This window comes from Gnatocerus cornutus, chromosome 5 (genome assembly GCF_029298725.1).
Source record: "Gnatocerus cornutus isolate USDA-ARS CGAHR chromosome 5, icGnaCorn1.1, whole genome shotgun sequence".
NCBI lineage: Eukaryota > Metazoa > Arthropoda > Insecta > Coleoptera > Tenebrionidae > Gnatocerus > Gnatocerus cornutus.
Window position 1 is genome coordinate 17,256,136 of NC_142237.1, and position 18,702 is coordinate 17,274,837.

The window sequence follows — 18,702 nt, forward strand, 5'->3', positions numbered from 1 at the left end:
TAAAATTGGTGGATGCGCCAGGTCAAATTATGTTTCAAACTAGGCGTAAACAGTGTTAAATAAAGTAACAAAAAAGGTAAATACAATATATTACAAAATTCTCCTAAACACTTCATAAGTAACTTAACGGAAAATTGTAAATGGCGTACAAAAGAAATGTTAACTTTGGATTTTGTACACCAACTAAAAATGGATAATAAATTACATAATGTCACAAAAACACTCAAGCACACTTCCACATTTTAGTCTTTGTAATTTATATACAAGAATTTGCCTTTAAATTAGTAACCTCTAAGTCCGTTATATACTTTGTTTTTTGAGCTTTGATTTAAAATCTTCTTGATGGCTACAAAAAAAATATTAGTGTTAGCTGTGACAATCATTCAAAGTTACCTTCTTTATCAGACTCTGACAGCTCTTGTTCAGGGAAATGTACATCAAAGGTGATGTACAGTGTCCCATGAAGATTGTTATTGTCATAGTTAGGCATGCCTTCGCCTTTCTTCTGGATTCTAGATTTAGGTCTCGTGATTTTATCTCTTCTTATTGGAACCATGTGGCCATCTAGGTGTTGTAGCTCCATTGAAAACCCTATTAGAGCATCCTAGAAATGAATTTTAAAACAAAACAGCTATTTTTGATACTGTTTAAATTACCTGTAAGCTAATTGTAATGTTGGTATACAAATCATCCCCTTTGCGTTCAAAAACAGGATGTGGTTGTGTCTTAATCTTAAGTATTAGGTCCCCAGGATCCCCGTCAAGATGTGGTTCTCCTTCAGCAGTAAATCTAGTTTCTTGTCCATCAACCATCCCAGGCTCAACTTCCATCTCCAGCGTGCGCTCTTCATTGACTAGTTTAACATTAGGACACTCATCACAAACTGTCTGTTGCATCATTTGGAACCTTCCAGGTCCCAAATTTCTTGTTATCATCTCCTGCCTACAATTGCATTTTCTTGTTCCTTTAGCTGCTTTCATCACTGGTTTATTTCTAGTAATTTCAATAAAAGTGCCCGTGTACAAGTCTTCCAACGTCACTGCCACGTCCATAACCAAGTCAGCACCTCTTGGAGTCTCATGCTTTTGTTCTCCACCCCCAAAGTGAAACCCAAAATCCCCGAAAAAACTAGCAAAAGGATCCATGCTCCCGTCCATCATCCCATCGCGTTGAAGACAATCTTCACCGCATCTGTCGTACTTTTTTCGTTTTTCGTCATCTGAAAGGACTTCATAGGCGGCACCCAAGTCTTGGAATTTCTGTGACGCTTCCTCGTCGTCTTTGTTCTTATCAGGATGTAGTTCTTTAGCTAGTCTACGATATGCCTTTTTGATCTCGTGCAAACTTGCAGATTTTGAAACACCTAAGATTTTATAAAAGTCTCTTCCTGCTAGAACCGTCGTCACCACAATTAAGGACAGGAGGATCAAAATTGGCCAACAATGCACTCTCATTTTTCTGTCAACTCACTTCACATATTACACGGAATTAATAAAATTATAATTTTCTTTTATTGTGAAGCTTGGAAATCCACACGGCCTTCTCAAAACATGTGGATTGCTACGATTGGTTCGATCCACACCAATGGTGGTTACGTAAAATAGGCAACCAACATTACAAAATAAAAAAGATTGTGTAATCTTGTCGTAATCACGCGTTTATTTGCATCGCTATTTTTTTCATTCTGTTTTATAACTAAATGACTTCTTTATTAACACTCTGTTTAGTCATTTGGGGTTGTAATTGGAACATTTAGAGATGATTTTACCCCTCCACGTTGGCTAGCCTTCCGTTGACATAACAGACATCTGTCACCTATCTGTCAGTTGAGTAATCAAAACCTAACTTCACGCTATGATTGTTGACAGTCCTGGCACAAACTAAACAAGTTTTTTAAACGAAATAGCGAAAATGTTTTGTTGTTTGTGCGACGGCGAGATCATGACAGCAGATTTTGATCTGCAAAAAACCTTCACTTCGACATCGAACACGTCTTTATGGATGCTCCTCCAGGGCTGCGTTTCAGAAGACTGTTTTATAACAAACTACTTAATTTGTAAGCTTTGTTACCTTTTATTGAACGAACTGGACAGTATTAAAGTACGAGTAAAAACGATAGAAGATAAATTAAGAAGTTATCTTGTTAAGTATGAACAAAAATATGAGGAATGTACAGTGTGTCTTAAAAAAATCGACAGTAAAAGTTTCAAGTCACACTTAAAAACGCACGAATTAAATGATTTACAGCCAAACTTTGATTTTGATGAGGTTCATTCAATATCGGAAATAAATCCTTCACTGCAATACATAAATTTGGGCGAAGAAAGTGAAAGGAAAAGCGAAAGTGATGAGAAAAAGAAGACGAAAGACAACGCAAATAATGTAAAACCGTATAGCTGTACAATGTGTCCAAAAACGTGGAAAACCGAAGCTGAGCTTAAAAATCACATGTCTGCTCACAGTAATGTGAGGCCTTTTATCTGTGAGATTTGTGGACAATCATATAAGCGTCAACAAGCGTTGACAATACATGTTGGGATGCATAAAGGCATCAACCCATACACGTGTGTTTACTGTAATAAGTCGTTCACACAGAAAGGGGCTCTGGTCAGGCACACTCCCATACACACAGGTAAAATTTACTTGGAATAACAAATATCACAGTTGCTTTGTTGTAGGTGAACTGCCCTTTCAGTGTGATCTATGTGGAAAAAGATTTGTACACCACACTTCTTTTAACATCCATAAATTGAGCCACACTGGTGAAAAATCCCACAAGTGTGAAGTTTGTGGGTTGTTACTGATTTCTGGATCTCATCTTAAAAGACACATGAGGGTGCATACTGGCGAAAAACGATTCACTTGCGGCACTTGTGGCAAGAAATTCGCGGAGAGATACAACTTGGTAGTGCATGAGAAATTACACCTTGGAGTTTCCAAGAGAAAAAAATATCAGTAAGTTTCTTAGGCAAACTTTTTTTGTGTGTACTCCTTATATCTTTTAGGTGCCACATTTGCGATGGATTATACAGCGGGCAGATAAAACTGGAAGAGCACCTATTAAACGTCCACCAAAAAGTACAGAATCCCAACCCACCGGAAATAATGAAATAAAACTTTTTAAGAAAACATTTTATTCAAAGCAGTCTCATTTAGCCTGAACAACTGCCAGTTTTCCGAAACCGTTAAATTTTCCGCGCCTAAACTATTATAGAAATCACTAGCGGGATTCCACGACAGGACATGGAAATCGAGTCTTTTGCTGGGGGCTTCGTGTGCAATCTTCGCGACTGCCATAAAAAGCTGTTTTCCGACACCATTTCGCCGGTATGCCGGTTGGATGTAGATGTCTTCCAAAAATATAGATTTTCCTAGCCACGTCGAATAGCACGTGTAGTACAAAGCATATCCCATGATGTGACCATCAGACAGTTCTGCAACTAGACAGGTAAATGCTGGATTCTCTGTATCAAAACCGTCTTCCATCAGCACAGAGGCGTCTATTTTAACTTGATGCTCGAGTTTTTCGAATTCTGCAAGGTCCTACAAAGGAAGCCGTTTGATTTTCTTAAAAACATACTCAATGAAAAGTTATTTTTACAAGCAACGTCCCCCAAAAAAATTCAGTCGTGACTCTATTTTTGTACATTTTTTCGAATGTTTTGAGTACAAGGACCGTTTTGTCACTTGATATTGTTTGTATCATTATTTTTTTGTTTTGTTTTACCTTTATCAATTTAAAAACTTGGACCATGTCCTCCCTTTTGGCTTTTCTGATGGTGACGTTAATTTCCGAGCACTTTAACATTGTTCTGGAGAATAATGACTACTTTTCAAGGACACAACGATTGTGGGTTTTTAAAAATAAATCACAGTTTCACAACCACCGCATCTAACTGATAAGATATGATAATCTCACAATTATTAAAACATGATGCTGCTTGTCAAGTGACGGTACAATTATAAATTGTAAGTACCTACATCATAGTTAATTTTGGGTGTTATACTTGTCTATGTTATTAACGCGACTGCATGTCGCTCAAAATGACAAAGTTAATTAACAAGATGGGGCCCACCTTGACGAGGATTTTAAAACGATAAAAAGACACAAAAACTAGTCGGAGTTCTTGACCAAAGGTCAACGATTCATCGAACTTTGAACAATACGTCGTAACATTAGTTAAGGGTATAAATTTGAGTGTTTGAATTATCTAATTATTAAGGTTAACAAGTTGTTGACAATTGTGACGTTTGTTTAAAGTTTAATCTCGTAGTACCAAAATAACCCAAACAAAAGCACTAGACTACTAATTTTTCCGCCCGTCTCTTGTCATTTGTCAACTTCTTGTGCGAACGTTTCGGGACAATGGCCACAATGTTGAGGAGTGTTGTTTTAGCAGAAAACATTCTTCTGAAGAATGGAGCAAAGGCAAGTACCTTAAAAGTAGAAACGTAAAGATTACCTCTTTTGCCCTTGAAAGTCATGACACTTTATTTTTAGCAATTAATGTCAACCTAGTTGAAATTATTTATAAATTAAATCATCTGTTATGTAAGCAAATTTAATTCTAGATTTTGGGCTCCGCGACGAGTTGGCAACCACAGAAACAACAACAAAGGAACCTGAATGTCCATGAACACATCAGTTATACTCTTTTGAGGGATGCAGGCATCCAAGTTCCCAAATTTGGGGTTGCAAAGACAAAACAAGAAGCAAAGAAAATTGCGCAAGAGTTGAACACCAAAGATATCGTACTTAAAGCTCAGGTTTTAGCTGGAGGCCGGGGCAAAGGTCATTTTAAGAATGGTCTTAAGGGAGGAGTCAGAATGGTTTATTCGTGAGTACCCCCTTCTGTTTTTCTATGATTAATTGTAATTGTAGCCCCGAGGAAGCTGAAGATATTGCTGGCCAGATGCTTGGGCAATACTTGGTCACCAAACAAACTGGGGAAAAGGGGCGAATTTGTAACGCTGTCATGGTCACTGAAAGGAAGTTCCCCAGGAAGGAGTTTTATTTTGCCATCATGATGGAGCGCGCGTTCTCTGTACGTCTCTTTAAATCCATTGCTTAAAACTAACGTTCTTGTGTAGGGCCCTGTAATAATCGCGTCTTCCCAAGGCGGCGTTAACATTGAAGAAGTCGCCGCAGAAAACCCAGACGCGATCTTGTATGAACCAATTGACATCAGCAAAGGTTTGAGCAAAGAACAAGCAGAGAAAGTAGCTGTTAAAGTCGGGCTCAGCTCCCAGAAAGACAAAACTGCAGACATGCTCCTAAGAATGTATGATCTTTTCTGTAAGAAAGACGCCCTTCTTATTGAAATCAATCCATACGCGGAGGACGCCGGAGAGACTTGTAAGTCCTCACCTTACCAACCCCACAATTTTATTTAAAAGTTTCCAGACTTTTCTCTTGACGCCAAATTCCGTTTTGACGACAACGCCGGTTTCCGGCAGAAAGAGATCTTCAACTTGCGCGATTGGACCCAGGAAGACGAAAAGGAAGTCGCCGCCGCCAAATTTGACCTCAACTATATCGCTTTGGATGGCAATATTGGTTGTCTTGTAAACGGTGCAGGTTTGGCGATGGCCACGATGGACATCATCTCCCTTCATGGAGGTTCCCCAGCGAATTTCCTGGATGTTGGAGGCGGCGCAACCTCTCAAGCTGTTAAAGAAGCCTTCAAAATCATTACAGCGGATCCTAAAGTATTATCAATCCTTGTAAACATTTTCGGAGGTATTATGAGATGCGATGTGATAGCTGAGGGTATTATCGCAGCGGCCAAGGAGTTAAACCTGAAAATGCCCATTATCTGTCGCCTCCAGGGTACAAATGTCGATGATGCTAAAGTCTTGATCGCTAGTTCAGGCTTGAAAATTTTACCTGTGGATAATCTAGACGAAGCTGCACGTCTAGCTGTTAAATTATCTAATATTGTAAGTTTGGCGCGTGATGCTAAATTAGACATTAATTTCGAAATGCCATTGTAAATCACGTAATAAATTCCAAGCTTTTTCTCTTATGCTAGCAAAAGTGTTTAGATGCACTCATCCATGTTTAAAATTGCAGTTCACTGTATATTGTTGTAATATTTATTTATACAATTGTTAATAAATTATTCCATGCTGCATAAATTATTTGAACTGTCCAGGTGATGGGCCAAAGATGCTGTTACCTTGCTTAGACGCGGCTCTTGAGGGGGCAAAACCCAACAACTTTTGAATGTTTTGTCTGATTGACATGGTGCACAAAATATACAAAAATATGAACGAACAGTCGTAATAATCATCACCCGGTAAATTCCGGTGACTCAAACCTTGAATCCACGTTAAAGGCAGAAACGGGAGACGCGCCACTACTCTTCCATCAAAACTAAAAGAAAGTGTGACCATTCATCAAAGTACACGTTTGGCAACTTACATGCTATTAAACATGCTCAATAGGGCAGTAAAGGCAAAACCGATTGCGAACATCGATTTCATTTTCACCAATGAAAGATCGCGGTTATTATTTTTCAATCGCTCTTCCTCCCTTTCAATTTTCTTTTTGTGTTGTTTATCCAAAGAGTCGCCATGGGCTTCCTTGCGCTTTTCGACTACAACACAATCAGTTTTTGTCACAAAAATAACAAGAACTTACGCTTTTTGCTCTGTCTTTCCACTTCCGTTTTTAGTTTTTGGTATTTTTCTGTGCGGTATACCATCAGCCATGTTAGGCCCTCGCCCAAAAGAGCGGTACATATAGAAATGAAGACGATAAGAAGAGTGTCGGCCCACATTGTACTAATTCATGTGAAATTCCTCTTTTCTTTTTTGAGGTTATCTTTAGATCTTGGAAATTTGACACATGACGTGACAACTTTTTAATGCCAACTCTACAGAGTAATACCCACAAACTTCGGTTTTTGGCTCAACACCAAAAAACCTTGCCCAACATTTAATTTTAGTCACCACAATTATACAACGCTGAATTTTAAACAAATGTCCCATCTCCTTGCAAATGAATCCGCTCTTTTTTTTAAATAAATTTCAGATCTGGTTAATTTATATTGGTTGGGTTGGTACCTCGCTTGTATCCTGTATTGACAGCGAAATCAGCTGCTAAAGAATCTCAAACAATGCTGTTATGACGTTTTTAAAATTTGAATAGAAGTTTTATAAAATAATTCACAATGTTACGTATGTCTCGACTCCATTTCGCGTTACTAGTACTTCTCAGTATTTTAAACGTACCTAGTAATGCGGGTGTAATGCACAGCCATTCTAACGATCTGCACAAAGAAAGGGAATCTGATGGGGCGTATAGCCCTCGCGACCATTCTCATTTTTCCGATAGTGGTGAACATCACAATGAGTTTGATCATGAAGCTATCTTAGGCAGCCACAAAGAAGCAGACGAGTATGATCATCTTCCACCAGAAGAGGCAAAGAGGCGTTTGAGGATTCTTTTGAAGAAGATGGACTTGGATGGTGATGAGAAGATTGATAAGAAGGAGCTCAAAGCGTGGATCTTGCGGTCTTTTAAGTGGGTATTTGGCCGGTTTCACGTTCTATTGTTACAACTAAATTCACTGTAGAATGTTATCTGAGGAAGAAGCTAATGAAAGATTGGAAGATGCAGATGAAGACAACAACGGCGTCGTAACGTGGCAAGAATACTTATCTGACGCTTACGGCTTGGACGATGAAGAGAATCTCTCAATTGGGGATGAAAATGAACAAGTTTGTGCAAGTTCACCTTGATGCTCTTGTTTATTTATTTTTTCCAGTTGATAAAAGATGATAAGGAAATGTGGAAAGCAGCAGACGCTAATAATGACGGTGTTCTAGATAAAAAGGAGTGGACTGCATTTTCACACCCTGAAGAACATCCTTCAATGCTGCCAATTATTTTAGAGCAAACTTTAAGAGAGAAAGATACTGATGGTGATAAATTTATTACTTTTCAAGAATATGTAGGTGACAGAGGGTATGAACATGACAAGGAATGGCTACAAGTTGAAAAAGATAAATTTGATCATGATTTAGATAAAGATGGTGATGGCAAACTTTCCAGTAATGAAATTTTATCATGGATTGTCCCTAGCAATGAGTAAATTTATCTGATAAATTCGATTATCAGGAGTGCTATTCGCATTTTTTAGGGAAATCGCAGATGAAGAGGTCCAACACTTGTTTGGCTCCAGTGACGACGATCATGACGATGTACTTAGTTTTGATGAAGTAGTAGAGCATCATGACACTTTTGTAGGTAGTGAAGCCACTGATTATGGAGATCATTTGCATAATATTCATCATTTTGAAGATGAATTGTGATACCTTACCAATATTATAGTAATCTGTGTAAAATTAGTCCTAGAATGTATATGTTTTGGAATTTCATCAATTTTCATAGTAAATTTTATTTATTTGTGAATTATTTTTATATTGTTAACTCATTTAATTCATCTCATATTTATGTGCCATAATTACCAATAAAACTTAAAAATGAAACTTTTTATTAATAATATTCAAGATTACAAAAAATAGAACTCTGGAGAATGGAAAATGAACTAAGGCTGTGGAGTCTTCCTTATGTAATTTTTACCTGATGGTAAAGCAACAATTGTGAGAAGTGGGAATAAAGTCTTGACTTCTTCATCAGAGACAGAGGGCTGCACCATGACATGTTCATTGGGCTTTAAAACAACAATTTAGTACGTATAATTCTCTTAAATGAAAAATTACCTTCCAATCTACAGGAGTAGCGACTCTGTGCTTGTCAGTCAACTGAAGAGAATCAATCACTCTTAAAATTTCACTACAAAGACAAATTACTAAAAAGAACGATCATTAAAACAAGCTTACTCAAAATTCCTGCCTGTTGTGGCGGGATACAAAATAGACAGCCTCATTCTTTTCTTAGAATCAATAATAAACACAGCCCTTGCTGTTAAAGGAATCCCATTAGCATCCTTCTCATCAGGATCAATCATTTGCAACAAAGTAGCCAACTTCCGCTGTTCATCCGCTATAATCGGATACGGAAAACCTTCAGCGGCGCATCCAGCATACACTTTAATATCATTCAACCATTTTTTATGACTCTCCACTGAATCACAAGACAAGGCAATAACTTTGACTCCTCGCTTTTGAAACTCGGAGTGTAAATTCACAACACGGGCCAATTCCGTTGTACAAACTGGGGTAAAATCAGCGGGGTGTGAAAACAGGATGCCCCAACTGGAAAAAGGAGTTGTAAAAATGGAATGTGGATGCGTTGACTTACGAGTCTCCCAACCACTCGTGGAATTTAATGGGGCCCACAGTGGTTTCCGCTTCAAAATTCGGGAAAGTATCACCTAAATTAACCATTTTGAAGCCAAACAAAAAAACGTTAGTTTAGAGGTTATGAAAAAAAAAACACCGGCGTGATGCGTTCAAGTTCCACGTGAGTTATTGACGGCCACATTGACGACAAAGTAACTCTCTGGGGTGTGTTCATAAAATGAGACGTCTGTTGGAGCGTGTGACGTCAGAGTGATGTGAGATTCGCCAGAGTGTTGTTGCGTTTATGAACTGTTTCCGTGGTTATTTAAATGTTCGACAAATAGGTACATCACCTACATACAAAACGCAAAATTCATGACAAAAACTATACCAAACTTCTGATATCGACTTCTCGCTTATTTTTTCGAGTAAACTTAAGTTATTATACATCAGTATTACGCAAATGTATAAAACTATACTTATATTTGGCCAATGCCTCGTTTATTTATTAAGCAAACTTAACAAATTTCGGTCTCATTTTACGCAGAATGTTACGCTGCATTCAAAAACATGAGACTTTGCCATTTTCGTCAACAAATAACTGAGTTATTTTTGGGTTGTCGCCAGAGGGTCAAATTTTTGAAGGTTTGAAACAATTCGTGCTCGATATTTCGGAAACTATTTCAGATATTGAGATGCGGTTTACGCCATCGTTTTTCTCGCAGTTTTTTACATAAGAAATCGTTCTTTGATTTTTCTACAGTCGAAATTTGCATTTTTTCGCAAAAATTCATGACTAAAACTGTGCCAAATTTCTGATATCTCGCTTATTTTTTAGAGTAAACTTAAGTTATTATACATCAGTGTACGCAGAATTTTCGTCAACAAATAACTGAGTTATGGTCGTTTGAATTTTTGCTGAAAAGGACTACTACTAGGAGATATGGCAGTCCTGGCAAAGTTTTCTCAACCCAACAAAGGAAGAATCAGACCTTAGATAGAGAGTTTCCTGATTCAGAAAAAATTGTTTTGTGCCAATTTACTCCAACACATAGGCCATCAACAATACATCATATGTCACCCGGAATCAGCTGTTATGTGTCAAACTTTCAAACTTCAATTGTGCTTTAATAATTAAAATAAAACTCCGAACAAATGCAATAAACTTTTAAAGTCAACGCTTAAGAATACTGCCGGCTTGAAACTTTGTGTCAAAAGCAATAATTATTTACACAATATAAAAATAGTGCTATTATAATTACGATTGTATTAAGATATTATACCCCAAAAAAGAAAAAAAAGTTTACCATTATTGTTGTTATAATTACATAATAATTGTTCATCGCCACACCGTTTACTAAAGGTAAGCACGTCTACTTTCACTTTCTTTGCAATTCTTAACATTAATGCGTTCACCTTGGCCCTGTGCCCTGTCCACTCTCACTAATCAGTGTGATAATGGTGATTCACGTTGACAGGTATTTGATTTCAATTTTCTTTCTCACAAAATAAATAATCCACTTCTTGTTTTACAGACAAATAAAATATCCTCAAGATAACATGTTACCAAGGACCAGAATTGTAAGTAAATTAATCATGCCATGTTCAAAGTCCATATGGTGATAACTTCCAGTTAGCGTCCTATAGAAACTCTATTGAAAAATACCACAAACTCGACCTTCCACGTCTCACAATGGCCACTGCAGCAGCCCCAACAAAGCAGACTTTGCCACAGTTGCCTGTTCCTAAATTAAGCCAAACTTTAGAGAAATACTTGCAATCAGTCCAACCGTTTTTAAATGAGACTGAACTAAACCATACAAAGAAACTACTCGCTCAATTTCAGTCAGAAAGTGGGCTTGGACCTAAACTACAGAAGCTCCTGGTGGAAAAGGCACAAGGAACTGATAACTGGTTAGCTGATTGGTGGCTCAGTGTTGCTTATTTAGGGTACAGAGATCCAGTGGTTGTTTATTCAAGTCCTGGACTTGTTTTTCCTTTTGAGAAATTTGGGAGTGATGCTGAGATGCTTGATTATGCCGCTAAGATGATTGCTGGGGCTCTTAGTTATAAAGCAATGATTGACAGGTTGGTATAAATGGGTTTGGATGAGAGTAAAATTCGGATTTTAGAGAACAAATGCCTGTTGATATGATGGGGAAAGAGGCTTTGGATATGAATCAGTACAAAAAAATTTTTGGTACTTGCAGAATCCCGGGGATTAAGCACGATAACTTGGAGTTCAATCCACAGTCTAAACATGTGGTGATTGTCAGGAATAATAATGTAAACTAACACAAGTCATTATTTCGTCAATTTTAAGTCCTTTTTCCAGTATTTTAAGCTTCAAGTAATCAATGAAAACGGGCAAATGATGAGCATTAAAGAAATTAATTGCGCGTTGTCTGAAATCGTAAACGAATCCAAAGTCCCCGGTCCTCCCATCGGTATTTTAACCACAGAGAACAGAAATAACTGGGGAAAAGCATATCAAGATCTTACTTCAGGTGATTTTTTTCAACGTTACAGCCTTAAAGCTCATATTTTCGTTGTAGATTTTACAAATTTGAAGTCTGTGAGAGAAATCCAGACTTCCCTCTTCTTGCTTTGCTTAGATAACGTCATTGACAGTGGCGAAACTATGCAAAATATTGCGAGTAAGCAACTGATACACGGTGGAGGAAGTACCGCAAATGCGGCAAACCGATGGTACGACAAAACTGTCCAGGTACTAATCAAAATGAGTTCAAGATCCATTCTAAGCGCTGTTTTTTAGTTTATTGTTTCTCGGAATGGAGTTGTAGGCTTAACTTACGAACATTCACCCGCTGAAGGCCAACCAATTGCTGTTATGACCGATTATGTAGTCAATTACATGTAAGATACAACCTGAAATCGTCTCAATTACTAGAAATATTTTTAGCCATCGCAATGGAACAAGTCAAGAAGACTCTAATTTAAGTACAACGGCAATAAAATTATGTTTCAACGTCGACGATGAGCTTAGAAAAGCTCTTGATTGTGCTGCTGTTAACGTTGACAAGTAAGAATAAGATTAGTTAACGATACTCTCGTAACAACAGAATTTCAGACTTGCGGCTAATTTAGATATGGCATCTTTTAAGTTTGATTCCTATGGGAAAGAATTTGTAAAGTCCCAGAAAATGAGCCCAGACAGTTTTCTTCAAATTGCAATGCAATATGCCTTCTACAGGTAAAACTACGTTATTTTAAGATTCTAGTTAAACGTGGAAGTTTCCAGAGTACATGGAGTCCCAGGCGCTCATTACGAATCCGCGGCGACACGAAAATACATCCATGGTCGAACTGAAACAATCAGATCGTGCTCAAACGAATCAATCGCGTTCGCTAAAACAATGTTGGACCGTTCTAAATCGGACATTGAGCGAGTTTCTGCGTTACAACAGGCGGTGAATGCTCACAAGAAGTACTCAATTGAGGTGAAAGGAGTACTGTCTATATAAACTTTCTTATCTACCTTATTTTAGGCTGTAAATGGGTTTGGTGTAGACCGACACCTTCTAGGACTGAAATTAACAGCAATAGAAAACCAACTTCCGGTACCGGAATTGTTTTCTGACCCTTCCTGGACAAGAAGTACTCATATGAGATTATCAACGAGTCAAGTTGCGACGAACTGTGATGGTTTCATGTGTTATGCGCCGTTGGTATCTGATGGTTATGGGTGTTGTTACAATCCCAGGAAAAACGATATTAATTTTGCAGTATCTGCTTTTACTGACCATCCAGAGACAACTGCGTTAAAGTTTCAGACGGCTTTGGCTGACAGTTTGAAAGACATGCACGATATTTTAGCCAAGACTCAAAAAGCAAAGTTGTAACATGGTTTTGGATATTTTTTAATAAATTCATAATTTTATAAATTAACGCTTTATTTAAGTTTGATTATAATTACGACTTTATAAAAAAAATTGTTACTGTGGAACTATAAATTAAGCGCGTCGTGTGTCTGAAAGAACTCTAACAATGCATCCTACACCTCCAACATTATATACTTTCTCATGCCAAATTAACAAGTGCCCACTGCTTCCTTCTGAAGGATATTCAAAACCTCGATAAATGTATTTCATTAGAACGTCTATCAATTCAGGGGGTAAAGAATTGACAGCTTCTTCAATCTGGGAAGGTTTGATGGATAACAAAACCCTCAAAGTCAAGTTTACCGCATTTTCCTGGAAATAAAGGATTGACGTTGAACGAGACATATGTCCCTTACCTTAATTTGCGGGCTCTTGCTTCCTAAGGGTGCGTTACTTAATACCGATTTCAAAGCGTCTATGTATTTTCCTGTATGTATAATTAAGGAAAAACTGATAAAGCAGGTAAATCGTTAGGTTTTTTTTTCAATAAAAGGATATTTTTGTAGTAGATTGTTGACTTCGCCCTCGTCCGGTCCACCGGGACCGCCCTGATCCACCTCATCCTCTTTAAAATTGTCTTCACAGTACTGATCTACGTCTATTTTTCGGAAAGCTGAGCTTGATGTGTTCTTTGCCATTTTCTCTTGAATTTATAATAAATCACAAAAGACACTTATTCATACAAGAACTTCCTCAAAAACACCGCCCGTGGAAATTGATAAACAGAGTTTACCAAGAGTTGACAGATTTGACAGTTGAGGTTAGTCACAGTTTAGGGACTTTAAATTTTTACTGTCGTTACGCGCTACCAACTTAAAAGCACAAAAATTCTTTCAGTTTGTGTTAGCATAAGTGACTATGGTAGGTTTTTAAAACAAGAATTTTCCGAAAATTGGTGCACCATCGGTTGAATTTTCCGTTGTAATTCCAAGCCTTTATTTCTTTGGTGTCGGGTGCTGACATTATTTTTCACCAATATGTTGCATTGGGCTGAAAATTCGAATTTGTGACATTTTAAGGTTAGGTTCTCACACTGTGTTTTTTAGGGGAAGGTAAAGTGCTCCGAGCTGAGGCTCCGTGACAAGAAAGAGCTCACCAAGCAGCTCGATGAGCTCAAAACTGAGCTCACTAGTCTCAGAGTAGCGAAAGTTACCGGAGGGGCTCCCTCGAAACTTTCCAAGATGTGAGTACCCCAATTTGCAATTTCCGATGTTTATATTGTTTTTGCAGTCGTGTCGTGCGTAAAGCTATCGCGCGTGTGTACATTGTGATGCACCAAAAGCAAAAAGAAAATTTGAGGAAGTACTACAAGGATAAGAAGTACAAGCCTTTGGATTTGAGGCCAAAGAAGACGAGGGCTATTCGTCGTGCTCTAACGAAACACGAACAGCGCATTAGGACGCCCAAGGAGCTACACAAGAAATCAGTGTATCCTCAAAGGAAGTTTGCTTTGAAGGCGTAATTTGTATGGTGAAATAAATAAGTTTCATAAAAGTAAACGAGTTTAATTCTGAGTTTCGTCAGGTACAAAAATACTGGGGTCCTCTGAGTTTGGTGATCTTTTTAAGACAAACATATAGACCACATACAACCCTTTAGGGAAGTTTCTTTGTTTGACTTGTCTGTAACAATCTAGCCCCGCCTTTGCGAAAATTGCGCGGTACAGAGACAAGGGTCTTGTGACTGAAGAGTCTTGCTCATCTTTGTCTATATCATCAGAGGAGGAGATATTTTCTTTTATCACAATCACACCATTTGGCTTTAGACCAAATCTGCAATTATAACTTAATTTTAAGCAAACAAATGGGAAGTACTTACTGACAAGATTTTAAAAAATCAATCAGATCTTCATCAGTTAAGTGCCCTAAAACCCACTGGCTCCAAATTAAATCATACTTGTTAGCTTCAGGTTTAAAGTGTTGTAACCCTACAGGAAAACACTCCCCGATTTTGTCCTCCAATTTTGGTCCTACATATTTCCTAACTTGACTTAAGAACTTTGGGTTTTGTTCAACAAGATCAACTTTACTAAAAAACTCTAGAAGAAGGTGCTTTGTTATTCTACCAATTCCAGCTCCACAATCTAGGACATAGTCTCTTCCAGGCGGTTTCTTCGAGTTAAATAACTGTTTAAGTAGTGCTTTCGAATCTCGAATATCTGTCTGTGATATAAAACCGAAACCCCCAAGCATTCCATCGATAGTAGCGGGAATTTCGGACCAATACTGAACGGCATTCGCGTAGAATTTGTCATCGTTTTCAACGTTTTCAATGACTGGTGCCTTGACTTCCATTGTGAGAATTATTTCTACAAATTGTCTTTCAAATTGCTGCAAAAATAAAAATATCCTTACAGTCAAGTCACATGCTGTTAAAAACAATTTTAAACCTAACCTCACCAACGTGCAATTTGACAGATGCATAGATGACTCTGACAGATATTTGACAGGTGACAATAACCAAAGGGATTAGTGTTATCAATTTGTGAATAAAAATTGTGCAAATATAAACAAATCAGTGGCGGTTTTATCAAAATGGAATTTTTCCCGTGGTATTGGCAGCTATTTAATTGAGACACATCCCGTCGGACTACATGTACCTGAATCTTCGCAGATAAAAATATTTAGAAAGCAATAAATCACTTGTAACATTATTATCAGCGTTATCAATAATGTTCGCACCGATAAATGGTTCGTTTAAAAGTAAACATATCACAGAAACTCCGACTGCCTAAGCAGCTAGAAAATAGGGGGTGTGTCAGTATAAATAGCAGTAAAAATGCGGATACTGGTTAGTACAATGAAAGTGAAAAAATTGCTTCTTCTTGCGACTTGTTCTATCTTCTTTATCTTCATACTCTTCACTGTGTCTCGCAATTCACCCATAAATGACGTGGATAGAAAATTCCGACTGTAAGTATGAACTTTTGTCGCCTTCTCATACTACCTTTCTGTGAACGCAGTGAAAAAATCGACGAACTGATACACTCACAAGCGAGCTCTTTAGCTTGCAAACAACCAAAGCTTCCAGTTTTCTCCCCAGAAATGATGAAGTTTGTACATGAACAGCCCCCAATTGACTGTTCTGCTGCTGGTAAAGACTGGGTCAAGTGTGAAGTATATTTGTCCTTTTTTAAAATATTTTTATTAACTGGAAGTACCCCAGGGGAACGAGTGTAGAATTCAGGAGGAAATCAAGGACAGATATGGAAACGTTAAATGTTCTTTTACTGATATAATTAGAGTGAATGACTTTGAGTCAACTCATGGGGAGACTACTGAGTCTGATTCTTACTACAAATTAGAAGCCAGCGATGTCGTAAGTGGGCGCGGGTTATTCTTTTTATTTGCTTATTTTCATCTTTTAATTTTTTTATTTTCATACTTTTTTAATACAGTAATTGATGAATAGAATTTTTATTTGAAGTTTAACCCGCGAGAACGATTTTAGGTGGGCGTCTCTTGTCACGCAGGCAGCAATCAGTGGTCCGCAACTCTGACTGGAATTCGCTTAGACCCCAATGTTTGGAGAAAATCGAACTGGGACAATCTACCCTCAGGCGCTACAAAATTCAACGTCCTAATGTTCGGTTTCGATTCAATTTCCCGAAACTCTTTCATCAGAAAGTTGCCTAAAAGCTACGATTATTTAACGAAGATTTTGCAAGCTGACATTCTCCAAGGGTAGTATTACTTTCCCTTATAACAGTCATGGACACTGTAATTTTAGCTATAATATCATAGGAGACGGCACCCCCCAAGCTTTAATTCCTATACTAACAGGTCAGACCGAGCTGGAACTTCCCGATACTAGAAAACGGTTCGCCAACACGAAATTTGTGAATTCGTACCCGTTTATTTGGAACGACTATAAAAATGCTGGATACGTCACTGGGTTTTTCGAAGATGTTCCCGAGTTGGGCACTTTTACATATCGTCTCAACGGTTTCAATGTACACAGAACAAAAATAAAATTTCTCGTTGAAGAAAAAATGTTGTAGGAAACACCAACGGATCATTACATGCGACCGTACTATTTACACTCTCTGGGAGAGCGACTAAGGTGGCCGAAATGGTGCACCGGTGAAATTCCCCGCCACCAAGTGATGTTCAATCAGATCACCAATGTGAGTCGTTGAAAAATTTGATCTTACTTAATCTGAGTAGTTTTTCACTGTTTATAAGCAAAAACCGAAATTTTTGTTTGGATTCCACGGAGAGTTGTCTCATGACGATTACAATCTTGTGGGGGCGGCTGATGAAGATATGTACAAGTTCTTACAAAATTTAAATGATTCAGGGTTTCTAGACGATACGATTTTGATAATCATGGCAGATCATGGACACAGGTATTTGCGAGGTCTTGAGAACCCCCGATAACTCTTCATTTAAGGTTTGCGGAAATTCGAAACACGTTACAAGGGAAGCAAGAGGAAAGACTCCCGTTCTTTTCATTTACTTTTCCAGCAACTTTTAAGACTCATTTTAAAGAAGCGTACGAGAATTTTCAGAATAATATCGAGAGATTGGCGACCCCGTTTGATATCCACGCAACCCTGAAGAGTATCCTGAATTTAGATGATGTTGGGGAAGCCGATATCAATTACAGAGCAGCGTCGTTATTTACTAAGGTGAATACAAAATGTGAAGACGTTTTTTTAGTAAAGTTTTTTAGATCCCAAGTGAGAGAAGCTGCGCCCACGCCTACATTGAGCCCCATTGGTGCGCTTGTCTCGAGTGGGAAAAAATCCCAATCGATGCTCCAGTCACGCAACGAATAGCAAACACTTTAATCTCAACTTTAAATAATTACACCGACTCACACCGTCACTTATGCGACGTGCTCCACCTATCTCGAGTTGAATGGGTCATGAAAATGATGCCCAATGAAAATTTAATCAAGTACAACAAAAACGCCGATTTAGACGGTTTTGTCGCTGATTTGTCAGCGAAAATGACGATAAAATCGGATTTATACCAAATTAAAGTGGTTCTAATTCCAGGGAATTCCGTCTTTGAGGCTAGTGTCACGTATTTAACCGATCAAGATAAGTTTACCGTTAAAATGAGTGATATTAGTAGAGTAAATATGTATGGAAAACAAGCGAGATGTGTCGAAAATGACTACCCTCATCTTAGAAAATACTGTTATTGTAGGGATTAGTTGAAGTTGAATTTCAAACGTAAATCGAATTCGTTTTAAAAATTGAAAGACTGATTATACGGCCGCAAATTATTTGAACTGAGTTATATTAGTTAATGTATCATCACGTCCGATCATATGTGTTATGTATTTTTTGTCTTTATGAAACACTTTGTGATTATAAGCAACTAGGTTTGGATTTGTTTAATTTGCTCACTGTAAATTTTTAATTAGGCGAAAACTATTGTTTTGCTAATAATATTGTTTATTTTCGTTTTAAGCCGTTGTTGGAATATATCTATTTTTGAACAATAAATACGTTTATTGTACGCAATTTTAATTTTTAGATCAAATTTTCATATTTTTTAAATTTTAGTTGTTCAGGCAACCAACAATACAACATTAT

General features: G+C 37.7%; 12 protein-coding genes across 17 annotated transcripts; 6 read left to right on the top strand and 6 right to left on the bottom strand.

Annotated features, from left to right (window-relative positions):
- Positions 1-72: 72 nt before the first annotated feature.
- shv (DnaJ heat shock protein family member shriveled) lies at positions 73-1,604 on the bottom strand. Its single transcript, XM_088037647.1, has 3 exons — positions 657-1,604; positions 394-604; positions 73-346 (listed from the first exon to the last, which is right to left on the bottom strand). Exons 1-3 carry the CDS (start codon positions 1,452-1,454, stop codon positions 282-284), a joined length of 1,074 nt encoding a protein of 357 aa, XP_087893773.1. The 5' UTR covers positions 1,455-1,604; the 3' UTR covers positions 73-281.
- Positions 1,605-1,668: 64 nt separating this feature from the next.
- On the top strand, positions 1,669-3,136 carry LOC148175217 (uncharacterized). The gene is made up of 3 exons (XM_088037645.1): positions 1,669-2,632; positions 2,679-2,955; positions 3,006-3,136. The coding sequence occupies exons 1-3, from the start codon at positions 1,912-1,914 to the stop codon at positions 3,112-3,114; spliced, it is 1,107 nt and encodes a 368-aa protein (XP_087893771.1). The 5' UTR covers positions 1,669-1,911; the 3' UTR covers positions 3,115-3,136.
- Positions 3,118-3,813, bottom strand: LOC148175218 (thialysine N-epsilon-acetyltransferase). The gene is made up of 2 exons (XM_088037654.1): positions 3,728-3,813; positions 3,118-3,543 (listed from the first exon to the last, which is right to left on the bottom strand). The coding sequence occupies exons 1-2, from the start codon at positions 3,806-3,808 to the stop codon at positions 3,121-3,123; spliced, it is 504 nt and encodes a 167-aa protein (XP_087893780.1). The 5' UTR covers positions 3,809-3,813; the 3' UTR covers positions 3,118-3,120.
- A 530-nt stretch (positions 3,814-4,343) lies between these two features.
- ScsbetaA (Succinyl-coenzyme A synthetase beta subunit, ADP-forming) lies at positions 4,344-6,138 on the top strand. The gene is made up of 5 exons (XM_088037644.1): positions 4,344-4,429; positions 4,573-4,838; positions 4,883-5,045; positions 5,092-5,356; positions 5,405-6,138. The coding sequence occupies exons 1-5, from the start codon at positions 4,367-4,369 to the stop codon at positions 5,992-5,994; spliced, it is 1,347 nt and encodes a 448-aa protein (XP_087893770.1). The 5' UTR covers positions 4,344-4,366; the 3' UTR covers positions 5,995-6,138.
- On the bottom strand, positions 6,074-6,897 carry LOC148175220 (calcium load-activated calcium channel). The gene is made up of 3 exons (XM_088037653.1): positions 6,644-6,897; positions 6,425-6,599; positions 6,074-6,376 (listed from the first exon to the last, which is right to left on the bottom strand). Exons 1-3 carry the CDS (start codon positions 6,780-6,782, stop codon positions 6,139-6,141), a joined length of 552 nt encoding a protein of 183 aa, XP_087893779.1. The 5' UTR covers positions 6,783-6,897; the 3' UTR covers positions 6,074-6,138.
- A 169-nt stretch (positions 6,898-7,066) lies between these two features.
- LOC148175221 (reticulocalbin-2) lies at positions 7,067-8,412 on the top strand. The gene is made up of 4 exons (XM_088037648.1): positions 7,067-7,528; positions 7,581-7,725; positions 7,773-8,095; positions 8,148-8,412. The coding sequence occupies exons 1-4, from the start codon at positions 7,176-7,178 to the stop codon at positions 8,317-8,319; spliced, it is 993 nt and encodes a 330-aa protein (XP_087893774.1). The 5' UTR covers positions 7,067-7,175; the 3' UTR covers positions 8,320-8,412.
- Positions 8,413-8,484: 72 nt separating this feature from the next.
- On the bottom strand, positions 8,485-10,656 carry Prx6a (Peroxiredoxin 6a). Of its 2 annotated transcripts, XM_088037649.1 has the most exons (5): positions 10,560-10,656; positions 9,272-9,344; positions 8,851-9,225; positions 8,731-8,803; positions 8,485-8,681 (listed from the first exon to the last, which is right to left on the bottom strand). In XM_088037649.1, the coding sequence occupies exons 1-5, from the start codon at positions 10,654-10,656 to the stop codon at positions 8,556-8,558; spliced, it is 744 nt and encodes a 247-aa protein (XP_087893775.1). In that variant the 3' UTR covers positions 8,485-8,555. The 2 variants fall into 2 exon arrangements, with proteins under 2 accessions (XP_087893775.1, XP_087893776.1); XM_088037650.1 differs by lacking the exon at positions 10,560-10,656 and having other exon boundaries at positions 9,272-9,605.
- On the top strand, positions 10,525-13,161 carry LOC148175223 (carnitine O-acetyltransferase-like). Of its 3 annotated transcripts, none has more exons than XM_088037635.1 (11): positions 10,525-10,615; positions 10,704-10,730; positions 10,788-10,833; positions 10,886-11,340; positions 11,385-11,538; positions 11,588-11,980; positions 12,029-12,129; positions 12,176-12,295; positions 12,344-12,466; positions 12,515-12,713; positions 12,762-13,161. In XM_088037635.1, the coding sequence occupies exons 2-11, from the start codon at positions 10,711-10,713 to the stop codon at positions 13,113-13,115; spliced, it is 1,965 nt and encodes a 654-aa protein (XP_087893761.1). In that variant the 5' UTR covers positions 10,525-10,615; positions 10,704-10,710; the 3' UTR covers positions 13,116-13,161. The 3 variants fall into 3 exon arrangements, with proteins under 3 accessions (XP_087893761.1, XP_087893762.1, XP_087893763.1); XM_088037637.1 differs by lacking the exon at positions 10,525-10,615 and having other exon boundaries at positions 10,642-10,730; positions 11,588-11,759; positions 11,808-11,980; XM_088037636.1 differs by lacking the exon at positions 10,704-10,730.
- Positions 13,149-13,825, bottom strand: Arpc5 (Actin-related protein 2/3 complex, subunit 5). The gene is made up of 3 exons (XM_088037656.1): positions 13,652-13,825; positions 13,511-13,582; positions 13,149-13,466 (listed from the first exon to the last, which is right to left on the bottom strand). The coding sequence occupies exons 1-3, from the start codon at positions 13,790-13,792 to the stop codon at positions 13,227-13,229; spliced, it is 453 nt and encodes a 150-aa protein (XP_087893782.1). The 5' UTR covers positions 13,793-13,825; the 3' UTR covers positions 13,149-13,226.
- Positions 13,826-13,925: 100 nt separating this feature from the next.
- RpL35 (Ribosomal protein L35) lies at positions 13,926-14,992 on the top strand. Of its 2 annotated transcripts, XM_088037658.1 has the most exons (4): positions 13,926-14,015; positions 14,201-14,337; positions 14,385-14,624; positions 14,679-14,992. In XM_088037658.1, the coding sequence occupies exons 1-3, from the start codon at positions 14,013-14,015 to the stop codon at positions 14,614-14,616; spliced, it is 372 nt and encodes a 123-aa protein (XP_087893784.1). In that variant the 5' UTR covers positions 13,926-14,012; the 3' UTR covers positions 14,617-14,624; positions 14,679-14,992. The 2 variants fall into 2 exon arrangements, with proteins under 2 accessions (XP_087893784.1, XP_087893783.1); XM_088037657.1 differs by lacking the exon at positions 14,679-14,992 and having other exon boundaries at positions 14,385-14,653.
- Ntmt (N-terminal methyltransferase) lies at positions 14,647-15,633 on the bottom strand. 2 transcript variants are annotated; one of them, XM_088037652.1, is made up of 3 exons: positions 15,549-15,633; positions 14,973-15,484; positions 14,647-14,926 (listed from the first exon to the last, which is right to left on the bottom strand). In XM_088037652.1, exons 2-3 carry the CDS (start codon positions 15,446-15,448, stop codon positions 14,659-14,661), a joined length of 744 nt encoding a protein of 247 aa, XP_087893778.1. In that variant the 5' UTR covers positions 15,449-15,484; positions 15,549-15,633; the 3' UTR covers positions 14,647-14,658. The 2 variants fall into 2 exon arrangements, with proteins under 2 accessions (XP_087893778.1, XP_087893777.1); XM_088037651.1 differs by having other exon boundaries at positions 14,973-15,462; positions 15,509-15,582.
- Positions 15,634-15,826: 193 nt separating this feature from the next.
- Positions 15,827-18,625, top strand: LOC148175227 (uncharacterized). The gene is made up of 9 exons (XM_088037641.1): positions 15,827-16,066; positions 16,117-16,270; positions 16,320-16,472; positions 16,605-16,837; positions 16,884-17,106; positions 17,155-17,280; positions 17,321-17,502; positions 17,547-17,784; positions 17,829-18,625. Exons 1-9 carry the CDS (start codon positions 15,933-15,935, stop codon positions 18,315-18,317), a joined length of 1,932 nt encoding a protein of 643 aa, XP_087893767.1. The 5' UTR covers positions 15,827-15,932; the 3' UTR covers positions 18,318-18,625.
- Positions 18,626-18,702: the final 77 nt, after the last annotated feature.